The sequence below is a fragment of the Mirounga angustirostris genome, unplaced genomic scaffold (genome assembly GCF_029215605.1).
Source record: "Mirounga angustirostris isolate CCGP_5_RB_7025 unplaced genomic scaffold, mMirAng1.0.hap1 SCAF_13, whole genome shotgun sequence".
Classification (NCBI taxonomy): Eukaryota; Metazoa; Chordata; class Mammalia; order Carnivora; family Phocidae; genus Mirounga; species Mirounga angustirostris.
The window spans coordinates 89,306,232-89,331,064 of NW_026991721.1; the positions used below are offsets into that span (position 1 = coordinate 89,306,232).

General features: G+C 52.5%; 1 protein-coding gene across 13 annotated transcripts in view; it reads right to left on the minus strand.

Annotated features, from left to right (window-relative positions):
- Positions 1–24,833, minus strand: part of PKNOX2 (PBX/knotted 1 homeobox 2) — a 308,095-nt gene that overhangs the window by 56,946 nt on the left and 226,316 nt on the right. For all 13 annotated transcript variants that reach the window (XM_054512208.2, XM_064577276.1, XM_064577273.1 and 10 more), the window contains 2 exons: positions 22,244–22,352; positions 7,151–7,290 (listed from right to left, as the gene is read on the minus strand). In XM_054512208.2, the coding sequence (XP_054368183.1) occupies positions 7,151–7,290; positions 22,244–22,330 (227 nt within the window). In that variant the 5' untranslated portion in view covers positions 22,331–22,352. The remainder of the gene's footprint in view (positions 1–7,150; positions 7,291–22,243; positions 22,353–24,833) is intronic.

Consider the following 24,833-nt stretch of genomic DNA (forward strand, 5'->3'; position numbering starts at 1 on the left):
AGATAAAAGTCAGTGGGTTCCAGGCTCCAATCTCTTATCAGTGTGCCTTGTCCTGGTGGGGCACTTGGACTTCTCAGCCGGGCCTGGGCCAGGCCGGTGAGCTGGGGAAGCCGCAGGACCCACTGCCTCGGAACACACCTGCTCCCTGGACCAGGCAGCTGCAGCCTCTCTGTCTGCCAGCAGCATGTTCAGAGGCTGTGCTTGGGTTGGGGGGCCTTCAGATGCCGGCAGGAGGGGCAGGGAACAGGCTTTGCTTGGTGCCAGGGGAGAACTGAGCGTGGTTTTACTTCCAGATGAAGGCTCTAGCAGGATCACTCCCCTGACTAAAGTCAACAGCTGAAATGTGATCTCTGATGCTGGTGAATCCAACTGCTTCCAAGAGCAGGGAGTCTGCTGGAGCCCCCAGCCCATAGAGCCCAGCCCAGAACACAGCCTGGAACATCTGCTCCCAGCATCTAGTCTAGAAGCCCTAGCATGAAGCATCTGGTGCTGCCTTTTCTGCTTGGAATGGCTGAATTTCTTCCACATTCTTCTCAGGCCACCTCGCCCAGCACATTCCAGGAATGACTGAGCCCAGTGCCAGGGAAGGCATAGGGTTAAGCCCCAGGGTCAACTCACTGGAGCCAGGACACCCTTTGGTCACAAGGTGGAAGTGTTCCCTCAAAGACACTTCATTAGGAAGTGTCAGTTCCCAGGGTCCCCTGGCCAGGCAGCTGCTGAGGGGGACAGGCACAACAGGACCCAGTCCCTCTGCCCAGCTTCCAGACCTCGGGTCTTCCTCCCGCCCCACTGACCAGCCCAGCCCCAGGAAAGGCAGCTTGGCTATCATGTCCCTCGGGCTCGCCTCCCTTGGGAAAAGCAGTGTAACTCTCCCACACTGCACTGTGGGCCAGAAGCCTTGCAGTCAATTCCACAAATACTTTTGTGAGACCATCCTATGTGCCAAGTTTATATTATAGCGACTTTCTATGTCTATCTTTCTCCTACTCTCTGGACTGACTCTTCTTTATTCAAAACCCCTCTTGGAACTTAACACAATGCTTTACACAGAGCAGAGCTCACTACACGTTTAGCTGAATTGCAGTATGGAGACCACTCGACTGCAGGTCCTTTCCAGTCCTACCTCTGCCTGACCCATCGCTGCTCGCACTTCCCCAAACGTCTGATAGCGAACACCCACAGCGTGCTCACCAAATTCGAGATTCTTTACCAAGCACCTAGCGTGCATTCTCTCATTTATTCCTCATAACAACCCTGGTAAAGAGATAGCATTATTTGTAGCCCTATTTTATAGACAAGGAAACTGGGGCCCAGAGGCTTAGTGCCTTGGGTGGAGCCAGAATGTACACCCAGGCGATCTAAATCCAAGGACCATGTTCCTAGCCCTGAATTCCAACCCCCTGAATGCCCCAGACTGCTTCGCATCTTGAACAGGCCAAGGGTTATGCGTGCGGGCCCCTCTTGCCTAAAACATCCTCGCCCCCCACCCCCACTCTCCGCGGCCCACGCCATGCAGCAGACACTGATCTGTGTGCCCGGTACTATCCTATAGTCTCTAATTTTAGTCTAGCTGTTACTGTTTTCTTTTCTATAGTTGAGAAAACAGAGGCTCAGAGAGATTAACTCACCCAAGGCGACAAAGCTAGTGATCACCAAGTCTATTTCTAGAGCGCGTGGCCTTGCCCAGCGCGGCCATTCTACTGAATTTACACCTTTAGCTCTAGGGCTGTTGGACCCAAGCCTGGAGCCTCGGTGACCTCCACGAGGATGGTCTCAAGAGAGCGATCTGAACACTTTCACTGCACTGTTCTGATCTTTCCCCAGATGAGTGTGGCTTCTAGAGGGACCCAGTCCGGATGAGACAGGAACAAGTATCACAGAGACAGGGCTTTAGAGATGTGCACTGTTTTTCCTGGACTAGAGCTGGACTTCAGCTGCCCAGGGGGAGGGATCACACAGGTAGAAGCTCTGAGTCTGTGTTGAGAAGAAGAGAGATGACAGCGACCCGAAAACCTGGACGTGTCACAGAGAAAGGCCAAGACTCTGAAAGCCGGGAAACTGCAGAGGAGGCGAAGCCTGGTTTGATGCAGGGTTTCTGGAGCTGCCGGAAGGAGTTTTGTTAACGGGTAAACCAGGAAGGGCTTGGAATCTACTTGGGGAAGGTGGGGAGGTTGGGCTGAAGGCAGGGCTTGGCTCAAGCAGATGGGAAGAGATAGTGCTGGATACAGACTAGGAAGGAGAAACTTCACTGCCTCGGGGTTAAGGTGAAAAGGCACAATTGCAAACACCTACTCCATGCTAGACACTGTTGGAAGTATGAACTCATTCAGAGAGAACATTTTACATTTAGAACCCAGAGGTAGCCAGGCCAGTGAGGAACGAGAAATGTGGGATCATGGCTAAGGCATGAATAAAACCATTCCAAAGAACTGGTTATAAGATGTACTGACCTGTTTACCCCCCCAACAAAAAAGGGGGTGCCTGTGTGGCTCAGTTGGTTAAGTGTCTGACTCTTGATTTTGGCTTGGATCATGATCTCAGGGTCATGAGATCGAGCCCCATGTTAGGAACTGAGTGGGCAAGGAGCCTGCTTGGGATCTCTCCCTCTCCCCCTCCTCCCTCTCTTAAAAAAAAAGATAAATAAGGGTGACTGGGTGGCTCAGGCAGGTCATGATCTCAGGGTCCTGGGATGGAGCCCCGCATGGGCATCAGGCTCCCTGCTCAGCAGGGAGTTTGCTTCTCCCTCTGCCCCTCCCCCCGCTTGTACACACACTCTCAAATAAATAAAATCTTTTAAAAAATAAATAAATAAAAGAAATAATAAAAAAAGATGTACTGACCGATTTAAAATCAGAGACTCTAGCTTGGCTGCTTGTGTGGCAGGCAAGAGCCTCTCTCTTCACAACTCTGTTCAGCGGGATCAGATTGGTAGCTTGAAATGGGCCATGGTGGAAGCATTTACATGGTGGAAATCAGCAAATGCTACAGAGCAGGGCTCTCTATCCCCTCGCCCCTGATGGCCAGTTTGCCGGCCGCCAGCCTAGAACAGTGGTGTATTTATGGGGTACTGCCTATTTAATGAATCTGTTCAGCAAGCACTGCTCTGGTACATACTCCATCCAAGCTGCCAACTCTAAGGTATTATCTAAGGCGCCAGAGATGGATCAATGAATAAAACAGACATAGACCCTGCCCTCATGGAGTTAGTGATCTAGTGGGGGAAACAGAAACACTGTCAATGCAATCAGTTCAACCATGAGCCATGCCGCAGAGGAGAAATACAGGGGGCAGCAGCTATCCACCCTCTCCACTGCACCACAGCTGGATTTTCCAGCATTTTCAATGCAGACGCCAAGCACATTGCCCCCACTACTTTCTCACGGCTCAAGCTTGCAGCCCAGCATTCCCTATCACTAGCGGGTAATTTCTTCCGCGCTGGGCGGGGCCCCTTCCCCGGTTCTCAGAGAGCTTTTCAGCCTTGTGGGGGGAGAACTGACGCCCTAGCAGAGCCTTCTCCGCAAAGCCGACCTCCTCCCCCCCTTGCACCTGGCCAGGCCTAGCTCCCTGCCACTCTTCTGCTCCCCAGGACATCGTGGTTTCCATGGGAACCCCCTCACTTCAAAGGGGAATGAAGGAGACCGGAGGGGAGGAGGGAGAGCAAAAGCTGGATTAACCTCACCCTCCTGGCCCTGTCTCTGTGCAGCCTGGCAACCTAACCACCAGGTCCTAGACAGCACCGAACGCTGCCCATCAGCATGGAGGGGTGCGGTGGGATGGTCCAAGCTAAGTTTGAACTTCTTGGGGGAAAAGGTGGGGGTGGAGGTGGGGGGCTAGGGAAGGAGAGAACTGAGCTAGGTCCAAACCTGCAGTCCCCACTGCATGGGGCCTCCCCTCCTCAGACTCCCACTCAGCATCGCTCTTGGGCCACAAACACAATTACCCGCGATGTGCATCCAATCATGGGATCTGCTCGGATTAGACTGCAATCATTAATCTGAGCGGGAGCTCCTGGTTGCCTTGCTGATTAGCCCAGATGATGCTCTGGTATGATCCAATTAAAGACAGACTGCCTCCCCTCTCCCCAGCCACACTCTCTCTCACACACATACACATACACACACACACACACACACACACACACACTTTCCACATCAGAAAGAACCAATACATTTCATTAACACTTCCTCATACACAAAACCTCGGGGGCACTGGCAGGCTCCCTGGACTCACAGGCACACCCCTCCCTTTTGTCACACTGTCCCCCTGCCACCCTGCAGGGGCCTGGTCAGAGAAGGGCCCCCTCCACCCTTCCTTCATCTGTGGTGCTGGGATGGGCCTTGGTGGAATCTCCCAAAAGTCGGTGCTGGGCACTAATCTGAATCGAAAGAGTCTTGTTACATTCATTGACATAAAATGCCGACTCCCCGATGTGCCTGGGAGCAGCCAGGCTGCCCCAAGGCAGGCAAATCTAATTAAAATTACCCGACCCTTTAGGAGGCTGAGCTCCCTCTCCAGTCATCCTGCAATGGCTGTAGAGAGAGCAGCTGGTACTAATGGGAGAGGTGTGGTTGTGAGAGAAAACCCCGGGCCCCTGGGGCAGGAAGGACTGCAGAGAAAAGCCGGGCAAAGGTGTTGGTTGTTCTGAGATGCTGGGCTGCCATGTTTGGCTGGGCCATTGGTGGCAACCAACCTGGGATTCCTTCTTCATGTTCAGACAGCTGCAGAGATGATTTGGGCAAATGCCGAGGACTGTTGGGGGCTCAGCCCGGTGGGAGAAGGTAAAGCTCAGGTGGGCAGGTGAGCAGGAAGAAGTGTTGGTAGGAGGAAGATCTGGCCCTTTATATTTCAAGTGACATCATGATGGGCAGCTCCCATGGGAGAGGTAACCCACTTCTCCTGCAGGTTGGCCTGGGTGGGGAATGAGCCTGGGATCTTGGGAAGGGCCAGGGAACCCATCTGCTTTGTACCAGACACAGTGCCAGGTGCTTACAGGGGCTCTCAGTGATCTTACTAAGCCTACTGGTTAGCTTCTGTTGGGAAACTAAAGCTCCGAGAGATTAGTACAGAAAGGAGGGGGGATGCAAGCCTGGGTTTCCAGAAACTTTTTGTTATGCCACTAATCAGGGGTCTTTCTAGGCTATGATCTGTGCTCACTACAGGTCCCTGTCCCCTAGGGGTCTGCAAAGGTGCCTAAGATGGTGGATGGTGCGTAAATGCCGCACGTGGTACGAGTGGGACCTGAGGGTCTGCATCTCTAAACAGCTCCCGGGTGATGCAGTGCTGCCAGCCCCTGGGCCATACTGTGGGTAGCAATGCTCTACATGGAGTTTGACGGCTATCCCTCCAAGCCATGAGATCATCAGGGAGACTCTCCTCTCCCTTCTCATGCTCCAACACAAGCCCAAGACCACCTTGCAGTTTAATTTCCAAGTGCTCGTGTAGCCTCATCTCCCCACTCCCAGTTGCTCTGGCCACTGGCCATTCTTGGAATACAGAGGCCCTGCTCTGTCTGGAAGGCTCTACTCCAGCCCACTTTTCCTTCCGGTGGACTCTCTTACTACCGTTTATGATCAAACTCAAATATTGCCGCCTCTGTGAAGCCTTCTCTGTTAAAGCTCTGACCACAAGGTATTGGTTTCTTGCTGGCATATCTGTCTGTTCCTGCGGAGACAGGGAAGAGTCCACGCATTTGCTTTTGTAGGTTTACCCTCTTTTGCCTGGAGTCCAGCTCAGCGCCTCCACATATTCTAGTGAGGGTTCGATAAAACAGCATGAAGGAAGGAAGGAAAGGAGGACAGGAGTGCTCCATCTGACAGGTACTGTGACCAGATCTGGGAGTTCTTTGGAGTCCAAAGCAGGGCTCTCTCCCTGCAGGCAAGCTGGGCCTGACCTGTGCACTGGGCAGAGTGGGGCACAAGCACAGTGACTCATCCTTCCACCGGGGCTGGGAAAGACCCTTTCGGCAGGACCTCCGGATCAGGCCTCACTGCTCTGGACTCCATGTTGGCATTAGAGGCTTTCGGCTCATCTGAGTAGCTAAAAATAATGCCAATGATAATGATGGTAACAGCAATAATTATCACCATTACCGTAACAGCACTGTCATTACGGGGAGGAGTGAGGAAGGAGTCAATCCTCTTCCCATTCATCTTGGGTGGACCATTCCACCTGTTACTGATCCTGGCACCTGCTGCAGCGTATGCGAGGTCCCAGGCAAGAGGTGCTTGCGGGATGCACGGGAATGTATGTGCTCACGCAAGTGAGTGTGAGTAAGGGTCCAACCTCAATACTCAGCGTTGACTCGGGCATCTTTTCTAGCGGTGTGGGCCCCGCACAGAGACGTAATGACTAAAATCTCTGCTGGAGCTTCGTTCAGGCTGCTCTCAGACAACTGCCTCTTCTCAACCGCAGACACAGAACAGCCAGCCCCTGAGCCCCTCCCACCCTCTGCAACATTCAGGGCCCGGCCCTGCTCTCAGCGATCTCCCCATCTGGAGGGACGGCACCGGAACCTACGTGGCGGCACACCACAGCTCTTGCTAAGAAACAAAGACAACCATGAATCATGTGCTCCAAGGACCAGCTGCATTAGATTCATCTAGAAAGCTTTTCAAAACATTCCTCTTCCTTTTCCTATAGTTTGACCTACTGATTCAGCATTTCTGAGCATGGAGCCCAGAAATATGCATTTTAAGAAGCTCTCCCCAGTGATTTTCAGGCATAGTAAAGTTTGTGTAATACCAAGTCCTAGATGGTCCTGGCAGATGTCCAGTGGTCCGGTGGGCTTGCTGGAGTAAAGGCAACAACGGGGGACGTGTAAGGAGAGCATCCCGAGGTGGCCATCAGCAGAGCTGAGGGTTTCTGATGCCCATGAGGGCTCAATCCCCAGCTGGGATGAGAAAAGGGTCCTTCTGGAAGATTCTTCCCTGGGCTCTCTTGCCCCTCACTAGACAATCCCAGGAAGCTAGTGTCAACCCACAGCAGCCAGCTGAGGTATGTCCAGATTGATTTGAGAGAGAAGGTGGTGAGGAGAGTGGCTGTTGGCCGTGGCCTTTATGAGCCCACCCACTGGCCTGCATGCTCATCTCTCAGGGCTGAGCTGGACTGGAGGCTGCCTGGGGCTTCCGGACATAGCTGAAGAGTCTCCTACCTGTATACAGCTCGCTTGTCAGCCTCCAGCTGGGCCTGGGGGTCAATGGGGGCACTGGGCACAGGCGTGTTGGCAGCGGCCGAGGGTGCAGAGATGTGGACAGCCTGGGTCTTAGAGGGAGCCTGGGCAGTTGCTGTCATCTGCAGAAAGAAGAAAGGGGAAGCGGCGGGTTAGTGTGGCCAGGACAGCTGGTCCCCAGCTGGAATTGGGAGGCCTACCTTGGCCTGTGGTGTGTGTGTGAATGAGAGAATGTGTGCCAGGGAACAGTGAGTGTATAACAAGCATCCATTTGTTTATGTGCTCCAGCGAGAAGAAAGCATTCTTCAGATGAGAATATTCTAGAGAATAATTTAGGACCGTACAAAACCGGGTGGGGCACTAGCTCTCTTCAAAAGAGATGATTCTTAATGCAAATGAAGGTGGTGACCTCTGCCAAGATGCAGAAAAAACCCAAAATGATGAACCCTTTAAATTGTGTTTATGGGTCATTTGGGCTGTTCTGGGCTGTAATAAGTTGATTTGATGACTTTGAAGAGCAGGAAAAAAAACCCCGGCTGAATCAGTTCTCATTTGGGCAGAGCTTTATTTCATTTCACTCAAGCCAGAAGTAACTGTTTTAATGGTTTTGATTGATAATTGAATGGCTCTCTAAATTTGGTTTCCCTGGGCACTTGGAGGTAAACAGATTTTAGTGGACACTGGAGAGATTTCTGTTCTTAGCCATAACAAGTATTTTGGGTAGTGATTTTTGTCCTATGTGATGTTTTTGAAGGTATCCCTAGGCCCCTGATTTTGTGCCAGAGCAACTCCTTCTAATATTATATATTGGACTTTCTGTATAAAATTTTATTTAAAGAAAGGATTAGGTGGCTTAAATTTTTGGATGACCATCATTACAAATTTAATGCTTTTATAAGATATTTTCTTTAGTCAAATGGATCCCTAAAATGTCACGAATGGTGACATTGCCTCAACTCTTCTGCTAGCCTGCACGCAGCACTGTTGGGCTTGATATACCTGTCTGCCTCCTGCACTCAAGCCCTGGTTCCACCTACGTCCACGGCACCCAATGGACACAGAGTAGATGCTTAGCCTTTGTTGAATGAATGAATGAATACATCTTGAAAGAGTCAGATGTTTTACAGTTGGGATGTTCATCATAGATCTAGGTCCCTTCCTCCTGAAAGGAAAAGCATGGTCCTTCCAACAATACAAGCACATTATTGCTGGTACTGATACCCCCAAGACATTTGCTTTTGCTGTCTCATTTACCTCATTTAGATTTTTGCTCTGGTGCCATGTGTTCAGCTTGAAACAGAGCCCCTCTGTCCCTTGCTGTCCCCTTACTCTGCTTTCTTTCATAGGCCTTTCTATGATCAGATACTACACATCTACTTGCTTAGTTATTTTCTCTCCCATTCCCAACTAAACTTTAAGCTCAAAGAGGGCTTGATTAGCAGTTGTATTCCTAGGGCCCAGAATAGCCAGGCACTAGTAGATGCTCATAAATATTTGGGGCTCAATAAATGATTGGCAGATGGCGAATGAGCTCTTTCATTTCTTAAAAGAAATCTATCTGCTTTATTATACTGGATCCCCATCATTTTTTGTTAGGAAGAGATAACCTTGTCACTGTTGACCGGACTGGGGGAACTCTCCCAAACTCAGAGTATGGGAGGCTAGACAGAGTATCATGGTACCTTCAAGCCAGAAGACGATTGCTTGAATCCTACCGTCTCCCATTATTAGCCTTTGACCTTGGGCAAGTCCCTTAACTTTCCTAAACTGCTACTTTCTCATCAGGAAGCAAATTGGTGTCATCTTAGGACCCATGGGTATTAAAGAGGTGCTATAAGGACGAAAGTAGAAACAAATGTTCCAATTTTCAAAATAGAGAAAGAAGGTGGAATCCGAAAAACTGAATACTGCTCATCTTCACATTGATCTGGGCCAGTTTCTTTCATCCACTAATGCAAATGGTCATTTCTTCAAATATTCCCTGAGTTCCTAGGCACCGTGCTAGGTAGGCACTGAGGTTACAAGGCTGAGTGCCTGCTCTCATGGAGCTGTTTCTGGATTTAACATGGTTGCTACGCTGGCAGGTGAGGAAAACGTGTAGACACGGATGGTGTTAAGTGACCTCAGCAAGGTACCTCCCGCGACACCCTTGTGGAAGACATGGAGAGCTGTGACCGGCGGATGGCTGCATGGATTAGGAAGCTACACCCAAAGGGTGGCATTTATTTATTTATTTTTGTTTGTTTGTTTTAAAGATTTTATTTATTTATTTGACAGAGAGAGAGACAGTGAGAGAGGGAACATTTAAAGGACAGAGGTCAGCTTGGGGAAGGCTTCTAGGACAGGCTTTCTCCTTAGCCCTCTTCTTTAGTATATTTATCAGTGATTGAGAAGGGGGCTGAAGAAATGCTCAGCAAATTTATAGGCGATGTAAGACTGAGATCCAAAAGATCTTTACAGATTTTGGCCACAGGCTAAGTCTAATAAGATTAATTTTCATCTAATAAGTCAGAATTTAATGCTTCTAACACGTGAGCCAAAAAAAAAAAATCAATAATGTAAGTGCAGAACAGGAGAGACATGATTTAACAGCAGTGTTTGAGTTGACAGAAAGCTCAATATTTCCAAAGTGTAATGTGTCTGTCAAAAAAAAAAAAAAAAAACCCAACAAAGACAAGCAACCTCACCTAATGCTATCTGAGGATGCATTAACAGAAGCATGACTCACACAAAGCCTCTAGTCCCACTCCTCTCTGCTGAAACAAGTATAGGGAAGTACGTTCAGAGAATTGATCAGGCTAGTGAAGGGATTCTGCATTATGTCATAGGAGGAGTATTTGAATCTGGAATATGTAAGAAAGATTTGAGGGATAGGGGAGATAAGACATGGGAGCCCCCTTTGAATATCTGAACAAGGGATTATGTTATATCGGTTCTGCTCTGCAGGCCCCAAAGGGTCAAACTACAAGCAATGCATTCAATCTATATAAACGTGGAGACAGATTTGGGCTCAACCCAGATAATAAGTTTCCAAGCCTCTGAGCCTTTTGAGGCTGGTATGGGCTCCATCCAGGAGGCGGTGAGATTCCACTACTGCAGGGGCCAAGCAGAGACTGACCGCTGGGCCCCTGTGGAGGGGATGGAAACTCTAGCTGGGCAGCATCTGAAGTCCCAACAGGGACAGGCTCAGACACCATCGGGGTACTCTAACAATCACCACCCACAGCACAGGGTTGACCAGAGGCTCTGACTGGAGGGTGTATAGTATGTAGGAGTGCTTTGGAAACTCCAAAGTGCTCCCAAGATGGAGGGGTGGTGGTAGTTAAACACATGATTTCCAGAATGTGCTTCTTTTCTAAACAAGGCACAGCTATGCCTGCAGAGCTTGATTACAGGTGAGATGCAGGGGAGGCTGGTATGCTCCACCTTGCCCACAAAGGGTGAATATCCTCGTGTCCTTGAAGGAATCCACAAGGGACTTCCATGAAGATGAGCATCTAGGAGAGAGGGATGAGGGGAAATGCTCCTTTTCCTCTCACTTCCCCTTTCTAGGCAGGACTGCTGGGTTACAGAGGAAAGCACAGAATAAGAATAAATCAAAAGCGGTCACTTGCTAGCATCCCAAGAGGCCCCAGCTGAGAGGCTGCTCCTGGGGCGCAGGGAGGGATTGGGGGCAGGAGAGAGCCGATCTGGTCTGAGTAGGACAATGATTCAAATTTATTTAGCTCCTGGGGGCCAATTCAGCAAACTCTGCATTTCCTCCAGGTTTGGAGAGTGAGTGTTTACCTCCAAATAGATCCCCTTTTCTAGCCAGGGACTTCCCATTTCCCAAGAACTGAAGCTCCTGGGGAGAGGCCCCCACCTCCCCCAGCAGCTGCCTCAGGGCCTGGGGGAGGAGGGCCACTTGTGGAGGTACTGGGAGGAGGTTTCTGCGCAGCCCAGAGAACTGGTTGTCAGACATTTACTAGCACGCCTAAATGTCAGGCATTTGCTCCAAGTAACTGTCCTTTTCTGCTCGGTCTGGCAGGTACAGACTCCATGAGGCCACTTGGTATGTTCACAGCTGGTCTCAGAACTGGCCACTCCAGACTCTGAACCTTCCTCCAAGGGGACCTCAGAGCACTCTGGAAATTCTGCCTTGGCAGCAAACTGGGGACAGGGTGTGGGGACAGCACTGCACCGATGCAAGGACTGTCCCTTTGCAACAAGGAGAACTGAGGCACAGAGGAGGAAAGGCAGAGTTGAACAGTGTCTTGAGAGCTTTCTAGAAGATGGGAAAAGTCTCGGAGAGTGGGAGGAACAGGGAATCTGAGGCCCTGGGTTCATTGCTCCCTCTGTCAATTATTAGCTACATGTTTGGGGGCAAGTTTCCTGACCTCTTTGATCCTTGGCTTTCTCATCAGTAAAAAGCAGGGGTGAGTACCTACTGCACAGGCTGTCAGGAGTAATCAAGAGAACAGGGTGGGACGCGTGGGTGGCTCAGCGGGTCAAGTGTCTGCCTTCGGCTCAGGTCATGATCTCAGCTGAGGTCCTGGGATTGAGCCCCGCATCAGGCTCCCTGCTGAGCAGGGAGCCCGCTTGTCCCTCTCCCTCTGCCCCTCCCTACTGGTCCTACTCTCATGCTCTCTCTCAAGTAAATAAATAAAATCTTAAAAAAGAGAGAGAGAGAGAGAGAGAGAACAGGGTAATAGATGGAGAAGGGTGACAGCATTCCCTGGAAAGAGATGGGGTGCTGTGAGAGCCTACACAGGGTTCTAGGGTTCCCACCTCCTCTTTCCTTAGAGTCCTTTCTTGGGGCAAGACCCCTGAGGCCACCACTCCATACTCCGTCCTTCCATGAAAGCTATAACCACTGGCCTTCTCTCCCTCGTTCAGCTGGAACCGGCCCTACCTTAAGCTTGGAGCACAAGGGCCCTGCCCAGATACTTGGTTTGAAACACGTTGAGATGAAGGTTCGGGATCCCCATCCCCACCCTAAAACAGAGTGGGGAGAGTTGACGTTCGTAAGCTGTGTGCAGAGGAAGGCAAAATCTGCAGGCAAATCCGGCAACCTCTCTGACAGTCCAATCGGACCAGGAAATGGGTAGGAGATACTCCACAGTGCGATTTGAGAAGCTCATCTCACCTCCCTACCCCCATTGCCCTCACTGGCGCTGGAAAGCCCATCCATGCTTTCGTTTCTGCTAAGCACCACCCTACCCCAACTGGAGGAGGAGAGTGGCACATTATGTTCTAATGAGCTAATGAAATACCTCTATAGGCTTTCGCGTTCAACAGTCATCTCGGGCAGTAAGTTGGTGTCGTCACCATTTTGCATGAGAGAACTGAAGCCCACGGAGGTGAAGAGACAGCTAGAGATCACAGACAGTGTGTATAAAGGTTGGGGCAAGAACCAAAGGCTTTTTTCTTTGAAGAGGAGAATGGGAAGGCCCCCCCTCCCACCGGCTCCATCTCCCGGTCAAGTGACAAAGGGGACAGAAAGGAAGGGAGCCACAATCAGGTGGAAGCGTTACTTCTCAGCCATGCTGGGGGTGTGTGTGGGGGGGGTTCTCCACGCAGTTTCTTGTCCGCACTGTGGCCCAGCGAATCCCCATCCCCCAAGAGGCCGTCTACACACAAGTCATTCCCCAAACACTGATCATGGGTCATGCGAGAAACAGTCCTTCTGTATGGCGCCCAAGCAGGAAGGTATGGGTGGTTCATTAATTGAAGGTGGCCCAGGGCTGCTGGGTTCACTCCCCTCTGAGGCTGCAGGGGAGCCTGTGACCCAGAGCCCGACTGCACAGAATCCAAGTCTTCCATCACCGTCTGCTGTCAGCCTCCCTTCAGAGCTCCTCTCTTTTGCTCCTGGGAGGTGGGGGCAGGTGGCTCAGGACGAGGGACGACCCCGGAGTCCTTCTAGCATCCCACAGAGGTGGTTCATGGGAGGCGTTGGCATCAGGTAGAACTGAATCCCACCTTTGCCACTCACTACTGGCCAACCCTGGATCCGGAACTTTACCTTTCAGGGGGTCTCAGTTTCCTGATCTGTGAAATGGTGGTGACGCTTCCTGCTTCCCGCCACCATGGTGAGGATTGCTGCCTCCTTCAGGGGATGCTGGCTGAGCATCAGCAGCGGGCAGGCCCACCTGCTCTGTGCTCCCACGGCCCTGAGCACGCTGTGTAGCCACGTGGGCTGACTTGCCTCCCTCTCAGCCCCTGGAGGGCAGGGGCTAGGTCTTTTCTCTCTACTATTGTAGCCTCAGGGTTTGATAGAGAGAGTTTCCAAAACGTCTCTTGAATGCAGGGATGACTGGTGTGGAGGAGGTCGGCTTCCCGTCCAAAGATAGCTTTTTGGCTGCAGGTTTACCTTCTCGACACTGAATGCCTCAGGCCCAGCAGAAAAGTCACAGTTGCTGACTACATGTTTTTGGGACTGGCGGGCATCCAGCCCGGGGCTGGAGATAATGGGACAAAGCAGGACATACGAGCAGGGACATTTCTTCTCGATGTGACTCTCTGCCTGTGCTGCTTGGGGCAAGTTACTCAACCTTTCTGACCCAGGGCCCGCACCTATAAAATGGGAGCAACTACACCTACGGTGCGGGGTTGTTAGAATTAAATGAGGTAAAGCGTGCAAAGCAGTTGCACTTAATAGACAGTATATGGTAGTTATCATTAATAGAATCCACAGGCCTCTTTGGCTTCTGTCCCACGGGCTGCTTTGGGGGCCCTGCCCCTGTGGAGGGAACCCACTCTCTTCCAAGCACCCAGGGCAATGGGGCAGGCTTGGGTTCAGGCCCAGCGAGAGGGGGCCATGGTGTTGTGGGCAATTCCCATGACTGCCCACGGTTCCCAGAGGAACTGTGAGACTCAGTTCCTCTGAGCCTCAGTTTCTCCATCAGGTACAAATGGAGCTAATAATCTCTTCCCAGGGCTACAGTGAAGCCAGATGCGAGGGTGAATGGCACACAGCGAGTGCTCAGTAAACCTTGGTTTCTAAGCATTTTTACTGTTCCTTTTTGCTAGTCTTCCCTCCGAATCCAAACTCCACTCCCTGTCCATACCTGCCGCAGACGCCCCAGCACCCACATTGCCCATGTCACACACTTCCCCCTCACGCGTGGCCTTGCTCTTTGTGACTCCTATACCCAAGAACCTCTCACAGAGTCCTTTCTTCCAACCCCGGACGACCCAGGCCTGCACTTTCTCAGAGTGACTCAGCAAGGCCATTCCTCCAAAGAGGACACCCCCTCTTCTGAGCCTTCCACCTGACCCGGGCCAGGTGGGAGCCGCCCTTTCCTGGAGCCTGTTGCACCAGGCCACGGAAACATCGTGTTCTGGAGAACAGGGGGGCCCTGCACAGGCCTGGTCCACTAGGGGCCGCTGAGGCTCCAGAGGGGCTGGGCTGGGCTGGCCTGGGAGCTGGCACTCCGCGGTGCTCGGCGAGCTGGCCGGGCGGGATCTGGTTCCCTCACGACCAGGAGAGAGTCCAAGGACCTGGGAAGAGGTCAGGGCTCGAAGCTATTTGGTAAACATCAGGTTTGGCCTCAACAGGTGGGAGGCAGCAGGGGGCAAGGCCAAAAAACGATGTTTTTGTGGGGAGAGCACAACTCACGGGGTGCTCCAGGCCTGGACCAGCTCCCTGACCCTGGTCTTGTCGCTGGTACAGCGCCCTCCCCTTACGTTGTACCCTGGTCAGACCCTACCGCGCAGGGTTGCCCGAACATGCCCGATGATTTACATCCTCCTGCCTTTGTTCCCACAGCTGCGTCAGCAGGAAATGTCCACGTTTCCCCCGCCCTGCCTCCCTCCCGACCATGTGTAACCCTACCCCTCTTTCAAGACTCAGCTGGAGCAGTATGTCTCCCAAGAAGCCTTTCCCAATACTCCACACCCCTCAGACCTAGGTCGCCTGGACCCTTCCTCATCTGTGTATGCCTCTAACCTTAACGTCTGTAACACTTTGGGGCCCTTCATTGTCTGTCTTCCTGAGTGGACTGGTGTCCCAGCCCCCATTACCATGCCTGGCTCCCGATAGGCTCCCAGTGTGCTTGTTAAATGCCCAAATGACTGACCGAGTGAGCGGATGAATGAGAGAGGTGTCGAAATGTTCAGGGATCCAAAAAAGGGAGGGGTCGACAGAGGCTCCTCTAAGTGTCCCCACCCTCCACCCTTCAGCACAGGGAAGGGAAGAGCTGATTCGAAGGGGATCCTGGAACAGCAGGCCTAAATCACCTACATTCTGATCCCAGGGCCCACTGGATAGAACAAACCACAGAAAAATGACTTCGTGGTGTAAAATGAGGGGGTCTTAGTTAATTAATTAGTTTTAAAAGTGTTTGTAGGCAGTGGTTTTCAAAATGAGGCTTATAAAATGTTCACTGGCCCTGTTTGCCCTTGTGGGGTGTTAGTGACATGTGGCTGATGGGGGTAAGGCTGTGAACTTAAATCTGAGCCTCACTTCCTAGCTTTGGGCCCTTTCCGGACAACTGTCTGCTCTCCACCCTTCCCAAACATCTCTGGAGAGCCCCTCACTTGTATAATAGTCCCAAACCAGTGATTTCCAGTAGGTCCGTTAGTGGGTGTATCAGAATCTCAGTGTAGGTGTGCCTCTGTGGGCCTGGTGTGTGCGTGTGTGTGTGTGCACGTGTGTGCATGCGTGTGCAAGGGGGTATGTTCACAGCTAGAAACATATGATATGCCTATCATATTCCTAATAAAAAGCAGAGTAATGAAAGTTCAGTGCAATCTTGGCTACTGAAGATGTACAGAAGAGAGTGAGTGAACACTCAATGTCAGGGTCATAGAGGTAAAGAGGCCAGGAAAGATCACTCTGCTTTTCCTGCCCACACTTCCAACAATCCTGTGGGGTGGGGAGGGCACACATTATTCCCATTTTATGGATGCAGAAACAAAGGCCGCAAATGGACTACAAACTCCATTAGGTCAGGAACTATACATTTTATATGTCTAGTACTTAGCAAAAGGTCTGCAAGCTCACAGAAAGCACTCGGTATTTATTGAATGATGCGTGGATGGAAGAAATCGTGCTGAAATGACTGACCTCAATGTATCTAATGCATCAGCAGTGGAACTGGGACAAGGCCTAGGATTCCTGAATTTCTGCCATGTGGGGGTCCTCCCACTCCTCTGGGCCACAAACTCCAAGGACAGCAAGCACCCTTGGGCCCTCACTCACCCATCCTCCTCCCTCTAGACCCTGTAGACACCCGAGCTCCTAGATGATCACACCAGAAAGGGAGGCAAGGCAAGTTCAAGTGCTCCTTGGGCCTGCTGCAGACTTTGATCACCTGTTCCCTGATTTATTTTAAGCTTTGTATACTTGGGCCATTAACTATTTTTGTAGCTGTTTGGGGCACTCACCCTGCTTGGAGGCAAGAGGATAGACAATTAAATCTCTGTGTTTTGGGTAAATTTCAGAATTCAGGTATAAGTTCATCAAATGAAAAAACCTAGACAAGGCCAGTGGAGTATTTCTTCACAGCTTAAAAGTCATATTGCTAGCCCACCACCTCCTAAGTGGGGGCACAAAGGCCCCCTGGTCAGACCTGTAAGTTGTTTTGCCTTTGACACAATGAGGAATGTAGGTCTTGAGTGAGTTGGAGTTCAGGGATATGTCCAGCTGAAACACATGGGTGGCCCAAGCAGGTCAGGGACAGAGGTCACTGCACAAAGAGAAGAAAGGCCCAGCAAAAAATAAAAAAAAAGAAAGAGAAGAGTCCATTTTGATGAGTCAAAGCTGGGGAAGGCAGGTCGCCCATATGGTCCCTGGGGTGTTGTCCCCAGGGGCGGAGGGAGCCGTCAATCACTGCCACAGAAAAGGCTTAGGGGGGCTTTCAAAGCTGCTGAATTCACTCTATTGCTGCAAAGTGAAAGGCAGGGGGCTCCAGCCCTCAAAGAGATGAGAGGAATGTAAAGTGTGAAAACATCTGAACTCACTCTGCCCAGCACAGCTGCATGGCCTGGCTGGGGGCCATTCACAGCCAGGGGCCCAAGCCACCCCCTCTGCCTCCAGCTAATGAAACCAGCATGGGGATCCTAATGACTGATCAAAGCCCATCCAGCTTCCCCAGGACGTCTGCTCCCCTGGCCCTGCCCAGAGTGGGAATGGTGCTGTGACAGGGAGGGAAAGAAGGTACTTGGTGGTGGGGGTGGGGGTGGGGCAAGAGAGGCGGGTCTGGCCGGGTCTGGCCAGGTCTGACCTTCCCGGGACATGGCTGGCTGAGCCTTCACCTTCCTCTTGCAGGAGAGGTGAGACAGCATCATTTTGACCCCAGATCTCCAGGCACAGTTTTCTGGGTCCTGAGCACCAGCCTCCTCACTCTGAGGGTAACGGGAGGATGGAGGGGGACAGAGGAACACAGCTTTTGCCAAAGGGTCCCAAGCCAATGTGTGACTATCTTCTGAAGTGAGCTTCCCATCCTGGTCCTGAGTGAGGGGTTCTGACTTTGCCTGCCTTGCCTCCTTCTGCTCACTAACGAGGCTGCATCTTGGGTGAACGACTAAAACCTTTTTAACATCGCCCATCATCAAGTCATCTTTATGTACCAATTTGTTCCTAAAGTGGTAACTGGGTGCCCACCTCCACAGGGGGGCTGCGCCTAGTGGGACAGACTGGGACCTGCCAGGACGTCTGCTTTCTGGTCAAATGCTCACGCAGCCCGACATGCTGGGGACACGCAGACAGAGGAATACTAAACATTGAATACATACACAAAGAGACCAGATAAAATATTTGTCTTGCCTATAAGCCAAGGGCAAAGATATTTGTGGAACGGTAGGTATGTGTCTGTGTTTGAGGAAGCGTGGGGGGAGGGTGCTGCTAGCAGGCGCTGGTGTGTGTGGGGAGGGCGAGGGAGAGGAAGATGTTGCTTTCACTACTAGATCCCAGTGCTTTCCTGAAATTGCTGGTGGAACTGCAGAAGGGAGAACTTTGCTCGGTGGTGACATTGCATCTGGAGTCTGCCAGAAGGGGAAGAACTTGAAGGACATTCAGAGGTGGAGACAGAGTCCATGAAGGGAGGGTATACACCCAGGCGTGAGAGGGTGGCTGTGTTACCTCGACAAGTCTGGGAGGGGGACTTGCTGGGAGGGGAGAATAGTAGAGAGCATAGCTTTTAGAGTTCTGTTAAGAGCAGGTGGGGGGTTGGGGCAGTGGGAGGAGGGGGCTGGGAAAGTCCAGGTGACAGATGGCTAGGCTGCTGCAGGAATGTAGAAGAGGGAAAGAGAGTCAGGTAGGAATTAACAGCATATATTGAATGGGGGGGACCACACACCTAGCTCATATCCAGGTCTCCCTGGAGACAATGTTTTCATTAAACAATCATTGTAGAAATCCACAGTCCCCAGTGACTTGCCCCTATCTCTCAGGGCAGAATGTGAAGATCAAAGACCCAGCTAGACCACGCTGGAATCGAGGTACTGTGGCCAGACAGTAGAGGGCGCTGTGACTCAAACAGAAGTTAACCAGAAGCCACCAGAAGGAGGAAGCTGACCACAGGAAGGCTTGCAGTGGGTTGTTGGGTTTGCACCTTCTAAACTCATGGTTGGCCTTTAGTGCCCAATAAACACAGAGTGACATCCTTACAAGTAATTGCAGGGTTTTTCCAGGACGGACTGAAACAGAACAGAGGGGCCCGAAGCTGCTTGGCCATCATACCACTTGGCTTGTGCCCAGATAGCAGGGGGCCATAACCATTAATGCTACTCTCCTGAAATGGGAAAAAAAAAAAAGCCTCCCTCATTTTTAATAACTTTATTCCCCAAACTTCAAAAATGAAATTGCCAAGTTAAGAACTTGCCTTGAAAAAAAAAATTCTAATTTATTATAAAGAAGGTCCGGGGCTTGGGAATTTTTTAATGCAGATTCCTAATTTTCCAAAGTGAGATTCTCCTGTGCATTTGAATAGATTATGCTCGGTATTGCTAGCCCTTAGCACAACGGGAACATTATTAAAACGATTGCATGGGTCTCAGAGGAAGGGCTCTGCTTCTCGCTTCCTTTTTCATTTTGGGGACTTCGTATCAGACTGTCCGTTTTTGCCTGTGGAAGAAACTGGGCTTCCAAGGAGGTGATATAGAGATGTGCTCAGCTGTCCAGGCCTTGAGGAAACAAGTCATACCGGATCCAAAAGTAATGAGATTAGACCTAAAGGAATCGGAGGAAGTGGGGAATCCTTTTCAGAGAGCCCCGTTTAGGAAGGGACTCCCCTGTGTGCCTGACCCATGTTCCTATTAGGCCCGGCTTTCCCGAGGACATTGAGTGTCAGAGAGTAGCTGGTTCTCTAGGATAATGAGCATGATGAGGGCAATGGAGCAGGGCTTCCCCTGAGAAGCTGGGTTCAGCCTCTTGAAAGCAGAAAGGGAAGAAGGCAGGAGGATCACAGCAAGTTCCCCAGCAGAAGACTCACATAGAAGACATTCATTCCTATGTGGGAGCCCCTCCTAGAAGGCCCCAAAGAGTGTGGAGAAAGGACCCCTCCCCAAGAGCCAACCGGCCTCAAAGTCTAGTTCTCTGTCTCTGGAGAGAACAGCCTTCCCCCATGAGTCAGAGGTCCTTGTTCTGTGGCTCTCACTCACCTCTTCCATCCCGGCCATGTCATCAATGCCCAAACGACTCCCCACGACCCCCTATCCTGATCAGTCTCTTTGGGAACCGGGTTGGCTCAGGGAAGGCCCATGGCAATCCAGCCATAGCCTAGTGGCCTAGCCAAGGCCATAAGGACCCCAGACTTTGGCTCGGTCACTTGACCAGGGACACTGACACTTGCTGTCAGACGCCTCTTTCCTGGGCCCTGGGGTTACAAATAGATGCGTGGCTTCCTCAGGGCAAAGTATTCCTTTGCTGTAAATGGATTTTCTATGATGAAGTACTGGTGGCTCCTAAGAGAGGAGAGCCTTGCACAGTCCGTGCCCAGGGTGTCTACTCTGAGGCCCTAGATGGGGACCTGGAGCCTCCCTTCCTCCCCTCAAAAGGCTCGAGCCGCTCACCGGTGACTTCCGGGGGGCTGAGTGCCCGAGAGCTGTGGCCCTACCTCCATCACGTCCCTCAGCAGCTGGGATGTATTAGTTCTCAGCTGTATGCTGAGAATTCAATTAGGCTCCTGTACTTAACTACACCCGGATCCGCATTCTTGGACCACAGAGGCCCTGCTGCTGCGCTCTTGCTAATCCCCACCAAACCCAGCCTTCTCCCAGCTGCCCCAGCAGGCAAAACAACGCTTGGGGCGGGCGGGAGGGAGGCAGCGGCCACCAGCCGTGCCAGTCCAACGCTCTCTGACCTCTTGGCCCTGCCCTCGGCTGTCCCCGAGCCTTGCGTATGAGGCCTTTGCACCCACTACCTGCTGAGGATAGGAAATGGCCCCATGTCCATTCGCCATTTCTACTGTGGAGCTAGGAGAGCAGGATCCAACTACAAAAGGAACGGAGCCAAAGTGCGTGCCTCTTTATCGGGACCCCGGGGGTCCCCAACACTGCCTGAGCAGATGAGAGAATGATGTCTGTGTCTACTGAGGGAGGAGGAAGCTAGTTCCCCATTACGGCTCCTAGGTCTCCCCAGTCCAGGCCTCCTGCACTTCGTTCTGACTATGGAGGGGAGGGTCCTGACGTAGTGTTGCATGCCTGGAACTTTCAAATAGAGGAACCATGTAAATGCCGAGTCCACCCCTGCAGTCATTCGTGGAAAGCTACTGACGTGGGCAGAAGGCTGGCCGCACAGGAGGCTAGGTTGGGGAGAGCTGAGGAAGGCATGGAGTTGACATGTTGGCGCACGGGTGGGGATAAAAGGACGTGTGCTTTTGAATTTTTAGGGGTGAGGGGAGAGGAGTCCGTGGTGGTCTGCATGCTGGACGTTCTGGAAAGTGGTGATTTCCTGGGGTGGGGGGTGGGGGTGGGAAACAGGGATGGATGGCGCAGCTGCTACATGCTCACACCAGGCTGGGGGTGTCAGGATCCTAGGACCGTATGTGTGCAAAAGTCTGCCCACCCTGTGCTGCGTCTTAATATCCCTCGTGCGCTGCACAGATCTCCCACGTGGTCCCTGAGAACGGCTGTGTGTGAAAGCCTCAGGAGGAAGGGGCATCAGAGCAAAGACCGGCTGCCGGATCCCGGGTGCACAGTAGGCTCTCACTGCACGTTTGTTGAGTGAATGAGTGAACGAGGGTTCTAGCTAGCTGCAGTTCACATTGCAGATCCTCAGTAAACCCTTCCTGGAGTCATACTGACTTGAGAGACCGGGGTAGAGAAAATAGGAGGAGGTGGAGGTAAGGGCCAGGGAACCGACGCTCCTGTGACAAACCGCAAAACTAACTCAGGGTCTCCAGAGAACCAAGTGTGGAGAGAGGTGCGTGCGGTGGGAAGCATGGGTCCAAAGTGATGGGTCTGAAGGACCAGGGGGAGCCCAACCCACCAAAGCTGGGCCAGGCCTCTAGAAGGAGGGGAGGAGACAACAGGAATACAGTGTGAAGATGCCACCTTCTCAAGAGGTGCAACCAGGATGGAGTCTCAGGAGAGCTCTGGGGGCTGCTGGGTCAGAGCTGAGGGATGGAACCGGGGGAAAGGGCTGGAGGACGTAGAGATAGAGTCATGGCCTTTTTCTAGCAAGAAGCCGACAGAATCCTGAACAGAAGGGTGATACCTGGAATGGGCAGCCAGAGAAGGATGGGACAGAAGGGCTCCAGTGACCAGTAAATGGGGGGGATCTGGTACAAAGGAACCTCTAATTAAGGTTTCCCCAGATACTCAAAAGCAGACTCGATTTACCTGCATCTGGATCTCCCTGAGTGAGGGGTTGGGTGCATTAGCGGGAAGCAGGGTGAGGGTGGGGGCAGGACCATGACTGGGTGCTCCAGATGACGGTCCCAGATGTTGGTGACAGAGCTACTCAAGTAGGATCTGAACCCCGTTTTGTCAAATGCAATGGCCCCTCCAGGGGTCTGTGTTGGCCAGCTCTCCAGAGCCGGGGGGGGGGGGGGGGAGCCCAGAGAGTGGCCAGGAGACAGCTGGGGTAGGCCTCGCTCTGTCCCGCCCAGGGAAGGCCACCCCCTTCCCATCATCTGGTCAGTCGACACTCACCTGCGGGCTGTCCTGGTAGGGTGGGGGAGGGACATTCTGCGTGGCCATCATCGTCAGAGCGGGGGCTGGGGAGGCATGTTGCATCATGGGATTGATTCACATCGAGGATCTGTGGCAGGAGAAAGGGGGCCGCACCGTTAATAGGCTGAGCGCAGGGAGCCCTGGGGACCGGCCGGCTCGACATTTTCTCAGGCTGGGCCACCTGGACTGACGGACTGACGGGCTACAACAAGCGCTGGAGGCCCTTTAGGGGAACAAACAGAGAGCTAAGGGGAGAGGCCGGGGTGGGGAGGAGCTTGCTGTGCTCTTCTGACTTGAAAGAAACGATATTCAAATTACATGTGAAACAACCTGTACGTAGCCTCCTCGTAGCCTCATAGCCTCGTCTTTGTTCAGCATCAGCTGGGGCCTGGTGGGGGGGAGGGGAAGGAGTAGGGGAGCCTGGCTGGTGGCAGGACAGGGCATTGGCGGCCATTCGGGTATCCCACAAGACAAGGGCCCTGGCCCTTTCCCAGGCTTCTGGAACAGCCACCTGCGCTCTCAGGGGCAGGAGGCCCCCACCTCCCGACCCCAGGGTCTGCGAGCGCGGACTAACCCCTCCCGGGTGTGCTCGCCACACCCCCTAGTGGCCGAAAAGGGAGGTGGGGGCGCAGGTCGGCTCCCGGAGACCGGAGGGTGGAGCCGGCAGCACAGGGCGACCAGTTGGTCTTCAGGGAAAGGAAAGAGGCTGGGGGACATCCGAGAGCCTGGGTGAGCCTCCCGTCACTTGCCGAGTCTTTCCAGGTGTGTGCTTGTGACTGTGGGCATATGGATGTGTCTGCAACATTCTTTTAAGTAAGCCTCCTTAGCCTGCGTTCAGTATAGAGTCCCCGGCACCTGGGGCCAGAAGAGCAGAGCCAAGTCCACCCCCTCTTACAGAGGAGGAGACAGAGGCCAAGAGGAATGATGTGTGTGTGGTGGGGGCGGGGCAGTGCTAGTGAAGCAGGGATTGGACCCGAATCTCCAGGTGCCCTGTCCCCGCTGCCCCCTACCCATCACCAGTAAGTGAGCTGCCCCTCCTGGGCCTCAAGGTTTCTTCTTGAAATGGAACGTGGTGCTGTAAGTGGAGACAGCCTGGCAATACCCCCCCCACCCCTCCCCCGCCCCAAGGAAACAGACCGCCCAGAAAGCTGTTGAGCTACACTAGATGCCCTGAAATATTTAGAGCTGGAAACTGCGGGCTCATTGCCCGCCGCAGGCCTGTCCATCGTGGGGCCTGGAAACTCCTAAGAACCTCTGTGGGGGGAGGGGCCTATCCTTCTCCTGGGGGGAGGGGCCTATCCTTCTCCTGGGTGAAGGGTGCTGATGAGCTAGAAACATTTGTGAGCACAGACTCAGACCTTCCCTCCCCTCTCCCTGAGGGCACTGTGGGGCTCCATCCTCATCCCACTGATGCCCCCCATGCCTTCCCTAGCGTTTTCTGAAATGTTCATATATGTGAATTCTGTGGTGATCTGAGGGTGTTTGGAGCTGCCTAAGGGAAGGGGCTGGTCTCCAGAGCCCTGAGGTGTGTGTGTGTGCGTGAGAGAGAGAGAGAGTGTTTTTGGTTATTTTTCAGGAAGAGGAGGAAGCAGCAAGCCTGGCCTGACCTGAGTCTGTGCACTAGCTATGCTCTGACGTTAAGTGCGTGCAGGAGCGCTGGCCATGTAGGTGTTCATTCAAGGACTATTTATCAAGTGTCAACTACAAGCAAAGAGCTAGGAGATGTGGGAGGATAAATGAAAGGAGGCAAGATCTCCTCTCCAAGGAGTGTTATCAGTCGGGAGGTGATGGCCCAGCGGGCCAGAAGAAAGAGAAATGAAGGTTCCGGAGGAGACAGCAGGAGACAGCGTAGGGAGAGAGGGCTTCTGCTGTGCCTGCAGGGCATTCCCCTTGACCTCTCTGCTACCTACAGCTTGCCTACCCTGGCTTTACCAGGGTGTCTTTGCAGCAGAAACACTCAGGGTCTCCCCACCTCACGCACACATGAGGCACCCAGATCCATGTTTTATTTATGCAAAGTGTCAGGAGGGAGCCCTTGGGGGAGCCAGTCACTTCAGGCGGGAGAACCAATGCCTGTGTTCGTGGTTGGCTCTTTGTCTGGGTGGCGGTACACATCCAAGGAAAGCAAGAGCAGAGTGGAAAGGGTTCCCGAGGAAAAAAGAGGATAGAGACTCCTTGAGATGTCAGAAGAAACTTCCAGAATTAAGATGTTTGAGACATTAAAATGGGTGTGGAATCTCTTGTGGACCCTGAGGGACAAAAGGAAATCGGGATATTTCAGGGGTGTGTTAGGCTCAGCCTTTCCTGGAACTCTGGCAGACGAGGTAACTTTGGTTGGGGCCTCAGGACCTGCCTTCAGGACCTCTTCCCTGGAGCTCCAGTCTTGGATGCTCCTCCGCCGGGGAGAAAGTGAACCACTTTGGGGCTGTAATGCCAGCAGCCTCCAGAAGAGGGAGCCTGGGGGCAGAGTCTGGGGTGGGAGCTCTCACTAGGCGGTTTCTCTCCCCTCTTAGGGGCAACTGGTTCCCTTTAACCTCGGGTTTGGGTCTTGGGGTAACCTCATTCCACG